The sequence below is a fragment of the Gastrolobium bilobum genome, unplaced genomic scaffold (assembly GCF_033153095.1).
Source record: "Gastrolobium bilobum isolate Gb01-03AN ecotype WA unplaced genomic scaffold, APGP_CSIRO_Gbil_v1 utg18685, whole genome shotgun sequence".
Taxonomy (NCBI): Eukaryota; Viridiplantae; Streptophyta; class Magnoliopsida; order Fabales; family Fabaceae; genus Gastrolobium; species Gastrolobium bilobum.
In genome coordinates this window covers 155,439-169,074 of record NW_026898737.1, presented here as the reverse complement: position 1 = coordinate 169,074, position 13,636 = coordinate 155,439, and the positions used below count along the sequence as shown (strand labels likewise).

Below are 13,636 nucleotides of genomic sequence, written 5' to 3'. Positions count from 1 at the left end.
GAAGAGATGACTTCTTTACCTCACAAGAAAGAAAAAATGGAATTTCGTGTGGTGACATTGTCTAAGATGGGGGCATCTTGCTTTTGGACGTTTACAAATCTTTTTGAATTCCTCATTGTGTAGTGGGTGAGAATTGGAAATCTGGAAGGTGACAGTGTTGGACATATATCTCCCATACCGAGTTTCCTAAATGGAAGTATGAAATAACTAACGCAATGCAATATTTCCTTTTCAGTTAAAGAGGTTTACTGTTTTATTAGTGCAGTTGATCCATGCACGTCATCTTGTTTTTCGCTAACCATAGTTCAATATTATGCTGAAAACATGCTGTTCTGTATACTGCAGATGCTTTTTTCATGTTCACATGTGGGCTTATTATTGGGAGCTATGTATTTCTTTCCACCATCGTGACTTGTGTTATGAAATTAAATTTCTCTTGAAGATTGTCTATGATTTGTTGTCCTACAACATAACCGGTGTTTCTCTTCAAATCTCTTCAAGTTATTACCTAAATTTAATACTTGTTACTCTTGAATTATCACCTCAATGCTTATCTTTATTATTCATAGAAATTCCTAATTAGGTTAACGTTACCTACTATAACTATTAATATGTATAAAAAGATTTTTTTACAGAGATACATTTATAATATAACACACAAACTTGCACATACTAAATGTTGATTTATTAGTACCAAAGTAGTGCCTACATATAATGTCTTTAGTGGGAGATTGTAAAATCTATCTAAGAACGAGTCCAAGGTTGTTAGGAAACGAACATTATTTTACACCTGCATAACATAACAAGAGTATGAAAATATTAACAAAAAAAAAAAAAAAATCTTTTTCACACAGTTTTTTATTTTCCACCTATCAGCAATTCAGAAAGAACTGCTGTTATGTTTAGTTAAATAAAATATCAAGCAATTTTTTCTCTTTTTGACTATTGAGAAAATACATAAGTAAATATAACAAATTCGAATGAGTATAGCCACTGAATTAAAAAAAAAAAAAAAAAAAAAAACATATCAAAACACATTTAAGATTGTTTTAAATCCTTGCTCAATCTGCTGTTAGAATAATATTACGTGACAACAATTACAAGAGTTGATAACAAGACTGCAATAAATGTAACTCCGGAAACAATTTCAGCATGTGCCTTTCTTCCAGAAGGTATACTCCAAACAATATCAGCATCGTATAGATTAGCATCATCAATTTTCAATTTGAAGAAGCAATTGCGATTTTCCACGTTTTCCTTTGTGCTGCAGCGCACTAACATATCCGGTGCACCAAATTCAACTGTGCAGTAGCCGCTTTCATTCAGAGGCTGCAAAAAGAAGAGGTAAAGATAGGAATTGATGAAATCATGTAGAGTACTTGCTAAGGACAAACTATAGTTATATAGTATTTTGTTCAAGCCACACCTATTTTGTTCTTGCAAATGGACAAACCTATAGAAATACTACTTCTAGTATAGTATTACAACGGTGTATTGTTGCATACTTGCATATCTTGATCTCAAGTTGAAGAAATTATCATATGATGATAATGCCTTCAAAAGATACATACCCTACTTCCTTTGCATAACATTAGACTCAAATAAATATAAAGGGCAAGCTTAGCTGAAAATGGCATTAAGAATTTAAGATATAAACTGAAACATAATAACCTTACTTGATATCGTGCATGCAATGGAAGCTCTATTTTGATATCACTTGGCTCTAGCAATATATTTGGGTCAACATCTAAGTGGATTTCAACAGCAGAACGATTGGACAAGAATGAAGGCAGCTCCAGATTTGTGTCACCAAAAACAGCTATATCATTGAACACTGCAATAAAAAGTGTTATTAACTTGAAGAAACATGGCAATATTCCTGGAAATTAAAAACACGGACTTTTCTCCCATTTTTCCTTAAAATCTGAAAATCAGATGAAGAGTATTTACCACCACGCTGAACAAGACGTTGTAATTCAAATGGATCAGCAAAAACACCAGAAGACAGTCTTTCAATAATTATGAATTCGCATGAGTAGCTTAAAAGTTCAGACAAAGACTTCGACTGTTGGGTTGGAAATTTGATTAATGTCGACACAGATGGATGAGAACTTCCACCAATAAGATTGCGCTTTAGAACTGACGGTCTCAACAAGAAATTATGGTTATTTGGAAGCACTTCACAAAAACCAAAAGGGACTTCTTGAGACATGAAATTTTCAAAATCTGAATCATGTAAGTTCGTATGTCTGTCATAATAAGACTGCATCAGAAATTTCTTGAAGGGAGAAAAAGCTTTAGCATTTCTGCTATTGGAGTTAGAATTTGGAGATTCCACCACCTGAAAATGAAGACATTATTAGACAAAATTAAAAGAAAAGAAGGGCACATGACATGGATGTTCAGTGCAGGAGCAAGGTCAAACTAAGCATGATATTGTTTAGGCAACAACTAGACAAGATTAATGCTTACTATTGTGATGCTGAATTACTGATAAGTATCAAAAAGCATCTGCATGCAAATGTTCATCAAGAGAAAATAAAATAATGGATCAACCTATATGGTTTATGCAAAACTAAGGGATCTATACAGGTAAGGTCAAAAAATTTAAATTGCAATAAATAAGCTTTTTTTTTTTTACCTTTTTGAGATAGGAAAATGTTAAAGTTATAGGGATAGAGAGGGACGACTGACTGAGAGAGGGAATAATAGAGATGGAATATTATGAATTATGTTGTCATATGGAATGATTGATGTGATTACAAAAGACAAAGTATTAATCCCTATTTATATTAAATAGGATGGCAAAGCAACTTAGGACCCGTGGCAAAAACCTTCACGCTCTACGCCAGAAGGAGATTAGTCTCATTCAAATGGGTAGAGACACCCATCGGAAACCAAAATAAAATAAATAAAAAATAAGATACTTCTAAAGTAAGGAAACAAATCATAAAATATATGGAAATAGGAAAACTAATAATAAGAGATTCTCTAGAATACTCTTAACTATATTAAAATATAATCTTAATATTATAAGATATCTTCAATATATTCTAAATATTCTAACACTCCCCTTAAGTTAAAACAGAGTAAGCTTTAAGTTTGCTAAAAATAAATCATTTGAAAAAAAATAAAAAATGACCAAATAATATAATTTGGGCTCCCAAAAATCATTGTTGGAAAGGCAACTCGAGGATGCTGAAAACGACAACTTAACAAGACTGTTGCAAATTGCAATGACCACCAGCCTAAAAAGCTGGTTGAAATATTATGTGACCATACATATCAGTATTATGATAAAGGGGGGTCAAAAGTCAATTTTCCCTCCTTAAATTGGACATAGGACACTGCACACACAAGGACACATCAGTGTTTTATGCAGAGAGAGTGCGCTTTGCGCCGTTACAGTGCAATAGCGCCGCAATTGATAACATAGCCTAACTATTAGCGCTAGAGAGTAGTAAGTTAGAATAGTTAGGCTGTTAAAGTTGCAGAGGTAGGGAATTACCTTAAACAGGAGGAGAGAAGCAATAGTTTTGTTGTAGAAAGGGGGAACTCTTTGTGAAAGGTAATCTTGAGGGTGAATTTTGTTCTTAGGTCTCTGTTTATAAATCAATAAACACTACAAAAGTATTTTTTTTCTTTTCTTTTCATTTCTCTCCTTTTTTTTTATCTCTGTCTCCGAAAACTGAGAATCCACTTCTGGATTCCTAACACAATCACATCAATGAGATCCCATGCTATTACTACCTACCACTACAACTTACGAACAACAACTTGTACGATAACTGTCCTGCCCATCAAATTTTACTCATGAACATTACCATACTCTATAACATAGGCTACAGCGTGCACAATAACCCATTCTTAGGCACTAGATTTATTGTGACCAGAAACATGCCCTCATGTCTTGACAAAACCCAAAGTAGTCACCAACTCAGCAATAATATCCAAGAGTTTTGAACTGAAGACATGCCTTTAATAGTAACACTTACCCTTTCTCTTTTGCACAGTGCTATACACCCTTACACTGAGACTAATCTTGAACAAAATAACCCATTAATAGAAAAGAAAAGAAGAATAAATTCCCACAATTTATGCATATAAAGAGTGAAAACAAGCTTTGCCATCGATGTGCATATACCATGTTCCCAGGAGTGTGGCAAGAAATAACTAGAAGAAAATAGTTATCAGTCAATCAAGTCTTAGTGGGGAATCTGTTAATGTTTTACAACAAAAACATAATCAGAAATTGGCAACTTCAAGCAAACAATTTAAATATGAAGTTGTGGTGTGAGTGGAACAGTAAGACCAAGGTGGACAGGAATACACAAAAATAAAAAATAAATTATCCTTAAAGCGTGTTCATTACAACTAGAAGAATATGCTTAAAATTGTAGGCTTAGGTAGAAAAAAGAGAGAATAAAATGTAAATAGAAAAAAAAGGAGGATACCCTCTCATTATGAACAATAAGCATGATAAGGTATACTGGATATTCCTATGCCCAATTTTTTACAAGGCAGCTCATTTTACACAAATGGGGGTGGGGGAGGTGGGAGAAAAAAAGAAAGATACATCACCACAAGTATTTTTATTATAGTATACTTAGAAGAATGGCTCCAACAGTATATTATACATGAAAATTATACTTTGAACTTTGAAGTGGTATATATAAGTAAGAACAATCTAACCCAAACATAAAACTTACATCCTCTAACTTTGAGTTCAAGTCATGAATCTTTTCCTCAGCTTTAGTTACCCGGGTTTCCAAGGCCACTTTCTCCATGTTTTGTTTTTCTTGGTCCCCTTTAAGCTTGTATGCCTACATAAGGATTTTGAAAGTATGCACAAAAGAATTATAATCAATTACACACTCTAAATAATTCATAACTACCCCGTTTTTGTAGTTCACCAGAGCGTTCATGAGCCTTCCTAACCTGCTCCTCAGCATTCAACACCCCGTTTTTCTGAGAGAGAAAAACACGACATGGTAGAAAACTAGACATTAGTTTTGAAGGGGTCTTAATATTAGAATCCAAGAAACTCATCTAGAAGAATAGGAAAAATGAATATTCACACTATCTGAATGTACAGTTACAACTTATATACATGAAGCTCTGAAGTATAACCGAAAAGCTAACTAATCTAACTTCTTCCGTAAAAATAGGAATCAGTTCAACTAATCAACTAACTTAAATTACACGTGGTCTAATTTAACAAAGCTCCAACCAATAAGAACTATTCTCATCATCCCCCCTCAAGGTGGGAGGTGCATATCAAGCAATCCCAGCTTGCCAACTAGCTGTTGAAACGTTCGTGGAGCCAAGGCTTTGGTAAAGGAGTCTGCTAACTGTTCTGAAGAAGCAACAAGTAACAGATGAATGAGACCACTGATAATCTTCTCCCGTACTATGTGACAATCGATCTCTATGTGCTTAGAACGCTCATAGAAAGCAGGATTATAAGCAAGGTAGATCGCAGATCTGTTATCACAGAATACTGCCATTGGTTGAGACAGTTTAATGTTCAAATCATCAAGCAAATAACGCATCCACTGTAATTCACACGTTAAGCTTGCTAAGGCCCTATACTCAGCTTCTGATGATGACCTAGAAACTGTATTCTGCTTCTTAGATCTCCACCCAATTAGTGAAGAACCATAGAAGATACAATATCCAGTGATTGAACGCCTTGTATCAGGACAGGTTGCCCAATCAGAATCAGCAAATGCACTGATCTTGGACTCATTTTTAGCACCAAAAAATAGTCTTTTTCCTGGAGTTCCTTTCAAATATTTCAACACACGAGTAGCAGCCTGAACATGAATATCAGTGGGATGTCCAACATGCTAACTGAGTTGTTGTACAGCATGGCATATATCCGGACGTGTTGTTGTCAAATATAACAACCTTCCTACCAATCTTTTGTAACTGCCAGGATCTAAGCAAGGCTGTCCTTTATCTTTTTCCAATTTAGTACCCGGCTCCATTGGAGTTGAGCATGGTTTGGAGCCTAACAACCCACCATCATCTATTTACTCAAGTGCATACTTGCGTTGGTTGATCACCAATCCATTATCAGATCGGGATATCTCTAAACCAAGGAAGTAGTGTAGGGCCCCCAAATCCTTAATGCGAAACGTAGCATCAAGGAATTGTTTAACATGCTGAATTTCCTTAGCATCATCCCCAGCTAACACAATATCATCAACATAAATAAGAAGAGCTGTGAAAGAACCAGACTGAGATTTGGTGAGAAGGGAATGATCAGCTTCGGACTGTTGATAACCAATAGAGAGAAGAGCAGAAGTGAGTTTTGAATACCATTGACGGCTAGCCTGCTTTAAGCCATACAAGGATTTTTGCAACTTGCAGACCTGATTGGAACTTGAGCTTTGGATTCCAGGAGGTAAAGTCATATATACTTCTTCATGCAGATCGCCATGCAAGAAAGCATTATTGACATCCAACTGTTCAAGAATCCAACCCTTAGAAGATGCAATGGCAAGGAGTGTTCTGATGGTGGTTATTTTAGCAACAGGGGAGAATGTATCAAGGAAGTCAACACCTTCAAGTTGAGTGTACCCCTTTGCCACCAAGCGCGCCTTATATCTTTCCACACTCCCATTAGCATGATATTTTACTTTGAACACCCATTTACAACCAATGGGATGTTTATTGGGAGGGAGATCAGTAAGCAGCCAAGTGTTGTTTTGTTCGAGAACCAAAAGCTCAGCATCCATGGCATCTCTCCAACACTGATGTTGGACTGCCTCAGAATAGTGTTTGGGTTCAGTATGGGAATTGAGGTTAAAGCATAAAGATTGATGATGAGAGGGACAGGTATCATAGGATAAGACCGAGGATAAGGGGTAGTGGGTTTTGGTAGATAGGGTACAGTGAAAGTCATTGAGATAGGTTGGGGGTCTTTTAGTTCGAATAGGACGACGAGGGTGAGGAGAACTATTCTCATCAAAGCTAACATTGGGAATAGCAGGTACAGGTGGAGGTAAAGGACAGTCAGGAATAAAAGGTGCTGAGGGTTGAGTCACGGGAGTAGGATTGATAGGGTTGATGGGGTTAGATGGAATAGGATTAATATTTGGCAATAGGAAAGGGTCTTCAGGCAAATGGTTTAATGAGACAGTGACTTGTGCATTAGTGAATTGACCTTCTGAGGCAGAGAATGGAAAATTGTGCTCATAGAAGATCACGTTCCTTGAAGTGAAGATCTCATGGGATTGCAGGTCATAAAGTACATAGCCCTTTACTCCTTCTTTATACCCCAGTAGAACACATTTTCGGGCACGTGAGCTGAACTTCTGACGATGAGAAATGAGTGTGCTAGCAAAGCATAAACAACCGAACACCCGTAGATGAATTAATACAGGTGGCCTAGCATATAATAGCTCATAAGGTGTACTGTTTTGTAATAGTGGACTACTCAGTCTATTCAACAGATGCACAACATGTAAAATAGAAAAGGACCAGAACTGAATTGGTAATTTGGCTTGAAACATTAGAGCGCGTGCAATATTGAGCAAATGTTGATGTTTCCTCTCTGCAATTCCATTTTGCTGGGGGCATTCAACACAGGAAGTCTGATGAGTAATGCCTTTGCTAGAATAAAACTCATGCATAGTGAACTCAACTCCATTATCACTTCTAATGGTTTTTACAGAAGCTGAAAATTGGTTTTCAACCATTGCAACAAAATTACGTAAATGAGTTCTTGCTTCCCCTTTATTATGCATCAAAAGAGTCCATGTAAATCTTGAGTGATCATCGACAATGGTCAGAAAATACTCGTGACCAGTAATAGAGGGAGTGGAGAATGGTCCCCAAATATCAACATGGATCAGTTCAAATGCTTGGGAAGCTCTGCTTGTGCTCAAGTCATAAGAAAGTCTTTTCTGTTTAGCCATATGGCAAATGTCACAGGGAGCATTATTTTTGTGAGTAAGAAAAGGAAACTTGTCACACATGACTTTCAATACAGAGTCAGAAATGTGTCCTAAACGAAAGTGCCACAGAGTGGCAGTGTCTATGGACAAATTATTAGCATATCTAACAGTGGTAGATTTATTAAAATCAACAGTCTTCAACTCCTTATCATCTGTGCATCTTGACTCATGAAGAAAAGGCCATTGCATAGCCTAGCTGAACCAATCACTTGTTGAGACTGAATCTGCTTGATATGGCACATAAAGCCACGAAAAATGAGTTCACAATCGAGAGATTGAAGTAACTTCACCACTGAGATCAAGTTAACACAAAATTCAGGAACATAGAGAACGTTAGTTAAAATCAAATTTGGCAATAAGTGGACATCCCCTGAGTGACAGGCCATGACCGTAGAACCATTAGGCAAATTAATTGACACTGGTTTGATTTTATGCAGCAAAGTAAAAGATGAAGATGCACATGAGATGTGATCTGTGGCACCTGTGTCAAGAATCCAGTGAAGAAACGTCTTACCAGAACCTTGAGAAGGTGCTGTAACATATGCACTTGAAGATGAGGCATGAGTCATGTTGGCAGCATGAGTAATTGTACTTTCTTCTCCTTTCTGAGGTGGAGTTTGCTGAATCAAATTTAGCATGTTCTGATATTGCTCTTGAGACAAGACAACAGCATCTTGTGTATTATTTTGTGCATAAACTCCATCGCTTTCATGCAACACAGCATTAGCAGAAACATTTCTTGGTCTGGACTTAAAACCTGGTGGATAACCATGCTTTGCATAGCATGTATCTACTGTATGGTTAGTCCTCCCACAGTATGTGCACAATTTGGTTCCCCTCGGCTTTGCAAATCTGAACTTGTTAGAGTTCTGATTCATATCTCGAGCTCCACGTTGATCTGCAATATGCTTTCGAAACCAAAGCTTCATTGTAAATTCTATTATTCACTTGACGTTCTTGTTGTGTAACTAGGGAGAAGGCCTTGTTCATATTCGGAAGTGGTTCGATCAACATAATCTGTGAACGAACATGCGAAAATTGATCACCTAGACCTTTCAGGAATCTGATAACCTGATCACGTTCCCTTGACTTTCTCACTTCATCTAAAGCACCACAATAACATTTCGGCAGTGGATGAAGAGTATCAAGTTCATCCCACAGTGTCTTCATCTCAGTGTAATAATCACTTACAGATTTTTCTCCCTGACACAAACGATGAATTTCTTCTTGGAGATCCGCAATTCTGAAAACATCAGATTGCGAGAATCTGTCATGGAGATCACTCCACACATCAGCAGCCTTTTCGATCCAGAGAATTGACCTTGAGATAGATTGATCAATGGAGTTATGAATCCAAGATAACACCATTGTGTTGCAGCGCTCCCAAGCTGGGAAGAGAAGATCATCTTCGTTAGGAACTACAAAGCTTCCATTTACGAAGCACAATTTATTCTTGGAGAGAAGAGCCATCCTCATGGCACGTACCCAAGTGTGAAAGTTACGTCCATTCAGAGGAGGATTGACTAGAGTTATTGAAGGATTTTCACTAGGATGGAGATACAAAGAGTTTGATGGATTTGTCAAGTGATCTGGAAGAGAACTCTGGTTCGCCATTGTTGATCGAACTTCAAAGCTTCAAAGGTTAAGGAAGGTAAAGTTTCACAGAAGAGAAGAATCAGAAACAAGATGAAAGTGGCGATACCAGAGCTCTCTTCAGAGCTCTGATACCATATTAGAATCCAAGAAACTCATCTGGAAGAATAGGAAAAATGAATATTCACACTATCTGAATGTACAGTTACAACTTATATACATGAAGCTCTGAAGTATAACCGAAAAGCTAACTAAGCTAACTAATCTAACTTCTTCCGTAAAAATAGGAATCAGTTCAACTAATCAACTAACTTAAATTACACGTGGTCTAATTCTTAAGATACAAGTTACAATTAAAAAGAAATAATAAAGAACATCAAAGTATGTGATTCCAACTCTAGTAATGTTTCAGAATGCTCCAAGAATAACAGAATGGAAATAGTGTATAATGCCCTTAGTTGAATACCTTGACGTCAGAAATACTGCAATTCATAGATTCAATGAGTTTAGATGAAAATGAAGAACATAATATGAAAATTTTATACAAGAAGTTTAGTCCCAATATCTCACCTCAAGAGAAGCAATCTCATTCTGCAAGGTCTCAATGCTATTCATCCTATCTTGAATGATTTTTTCCTTTTCTGCTATTATTTCATCCTTCTTCTTCACTTCTTGGGAACTTTTGCTGACGTGAGATTCTTCAAATAAAAAAATAGGCACAACATGCATTATCCATCAATAAAAGCATAAAAGAAAACCCCATGTCCAGACGATAAAAAATAAGAGGGTAAATATAAGAGCTGCTTGAAATTTGGAGGAAACTATGAATAAAGTCCCTCTGATTGTGAATCATTAACTATCTATAGGAACTATGTATATTCATGTCTCTGGCTTAAGTGCCAATAATTCAAAAATAAGCATAAAATAAAGATAGACTTATTCATACCTGAACCAAGACGCAAAATAATTTGATCAGATATTGTAGCTAATTTAAATAATTAAAACAAACAACAGAGGTTTCAAGCAAGTGACAATCAGTTGACCATTAAATGGACCCCCACAATGTACCCTCTAGTATAAAGCACTCAAAACCAATCTCATGTTATCAGAGGCTATCTTCATAAAATTACAACACTACATTCATAAGCATCACACTGAAAATGCATAAGCAGATATAGTGACATCCAAGAAGCGCCATATAAAAGCCACAAGCTAAACATGTTTTGCTTGTATAAGTAAATCTCAGACAGACTAAGATGAAGCAAAACAACAGCAACTTCAACAGCACGCGATTCAACACAGAGTGTAAACTTCAACTTCAACTTCAACTTCAATAACTTAATACAAATTTGGCAACCTCAGATTCAGATTCACTAAAACTATTGTTCCATTTATAGAAGCTCTTAAGTTTCGTAACCCGCTGAAGACTAAGTTAATTGAGTTAACAAAACAACCTTTAAGTGGAATCAAACTCCAAAACAACGTTAAAACGTTTCCCTCCATTCTTTTCCATCCAAACATAGCAAGCAGTTTCCACTCAGTGAAATTAAAATAAAATAAAACAAAACATGATAGAGAACAGACCAAGAGTTTGGATTTTAGACTTGAGTTGATCCAATTCGATCTTCATAGCCGATGAATCAGAAAATTCGAGTTCGGTTATTTCAGTTGGTTCAGCGCTTTCTCCAATGGGAACATTGGCGCTGATGTGTGAGAAGATTAGAGTTAGAGAAAAAAGCGTGCAGAGAAGGAAGAGCTTCGGAAGCGCCATGAAAATGCACACAGTAAAAAAAAAAAAAAACAGTTATTGGAAGCCAACCATGTTATTAAAATTGGTTCGATCAATCATCTCGTCCAGGTATCGGATTACTGATTTAATCAGTGGATTATTAATTAAACCGTATGATTATGATTTATATTAAAAAATTATAAATATACTCAAATATTTAATAAAATAATATAAATTATAAATATTTTAATATAATAAATAATAAATTATACATTATTGTTCAATAAAGTATTGAATAAACATATAATATTTGGGATATTAGTGTTTCAAGTTCAATAAACGTCATCTTTAATTATAAATTAAATTAAAATCAAATTTTTTTTGCATAATGCATAATTGAGATAATATTAGTGTTATTGGTACATAACTTATGTAAGTCAATAAATAACAGATCCCTTAAATATGTTAATTATGATTTATTTTTTGAAAACAAATTTTTTTTGAAAATATCTTTTTAGAAAAAACAATGGCCGAGTTACCGGTTTTCATCAAAATCGACCAGGTCGCACCAAATCTGATACTTAGCCGATCTAATATGATAACTAAACTGATCAAATGATTAATTTATCGGATTCCAAATCCAACCGGTCGGTCCGATTTTCTCAAACATTGGAAGAAAGTAACAGAGGCTATGTGATGTGTGTCATATGTGACTTGATTTTACTATTTCAAAACACGTTGTCTTATTGTAAACATCGACGGTTTTTTTTTCTTCTTCTTAATTTTGCAGTTGAGAAAATCACTAGGGTTATATTTACAAACTATATTATATACTACAAGTGATATATACTACTTGAGCATATATTATCTATAATACATAATACATAGTGTAGTTTGTAAATAAAAAGTTTCTAAATATAACCTACCCTTAAGAAAATTAATAAATCTTCAACTTAATTCATCCTATATTGCACCGACACCGACATGATACTGTGACACATTAATTCTAAAAATATTAGATTTTGATATGTTAAATAATTAAAAATATTATATATTATATTTAATATTCAATAATTTAACAAAAAATAAAACTAAATTTATAATACCCATCAATTTTACAAAGAAACATAAGATGTAAATATTTATTATTATATTTTCAAATTAAAATTCTCTTATACAATAAAATTTATTCGATATCCATTTTTAATTTTTATTATATCAGTTAAGCATCGATTAATTTTTTCATGATTTATAATGAAATTTCAAATATTATATATGTCGGAATGTGTGTGTCGAACACAAAACTTCAAAATTTTTGAAGTATTGGTGCAACAGACTTCATCCTTACATTAAAAAGTATGCATAAGTACCAATAAAGTGCGATACATTTGGTAGATAGCTAGGAATGCTGATAGAGGTTCGATTCTCGATTGTGTATATAGAAAAGACTTTATTGAAAAAGATAAAATTCATTTTAGTGATCTCTAAATTCTCTACGCCTCAAGAAGATTAATCTTCAACTGTGAGCTGAGAGATCGTAACATATAGTCAGAAAGAACATGCATAAGTGAATTGTAGTCTGGTATGATTATCCAGTATAATAGTACCTCAAAACAACTTGGCTTGAAGCTGTAGCATCATAGCGATCTAAATTCTAACTTTCAATCATATTTATTATTTTAGAATTTCATGATTTTCATTTTAGAAAATTATAACTTAATAATTCAAGTGATAAACCAAATCTTTTAACCATTGAAACCCAAATAAAAATTTACGATAGCCCTTCAACTTGTAGTCACATGACTCACATACTTTTCGGGTAAGCCACCAAGACTTTTAGAGTTCTTATTACAATTATTTCCTACCACTGAAACATGTAGGTAAAGGTAGGTTCGTCAATTACTCAACAAATTTATAGATGTGTTCTATCCAAGAGGCCGAATAGATATGTCCTCCTCGTTGACACTCGTTATGGAGATCTTACGGGTTTTATTTTATTGTGTTGGAAATTCAAGTGACCGGCACATCAATATTGATTGAAAATAGACTCTGAGGATGACATAAATGAAATGAGTAAATGACCAATCAATTTAATGTCATAAAATTTATTATGATTAGTTTACATTGGCGCATAAAAAGTGTGTTTATGTACAAAGACTTTAATCTTATAAGTTAATGGAAAATCATACTTTTATGATATTGCTCTTTCATATCGTACTCATATAAAAAAATGTGTTTATTTTTTCAAAAAAAAAAATGATAGATCTCACTTTGTTTATCTCTTAATATGAGAAATTTTTTCTCCTATTATATGAAAAAAATAATCCTCTAAGTTAATTTGCAAAAGATA

The 13,636-nt window shown here is 34.6% G+C and overlaps 1 protein-coding gene across 1 annotated transcript; it reads right to left on the bottom strand.

Moving 5' to 3' along the window:
• Positions 1–1,039: 1,039 nt before the first annotated feature.
• Positions 1,040–11,301, bottom strand: LOC133283666 (uncharacterized). The gene is made up of 7 exons (XM_061480560.1): positions 11,142–11,301; positions 10,128–10,255; positions 4,939–4,968; positions 4,710–4,823; positions 1,951–2,341; positions 1,677–1,834; positions 1,040–1,329 (listed from the first exon to the last, which is right to left on the bottom strand). Exons 1-7 carry the CDS (start codon positions 11,185–11,187, stop codon positions 1,084–1,086), a joined length of 1,113 nt encoding a protein of 370 aa, XP_061336544.1. The 5' UTR covers positions 11,188–11,301; the 3' UTR covers positions 1,040–1,083.
• Between the last annotated feature and the right edge of the window lie 2,335 nt (positions 11,302–13,636).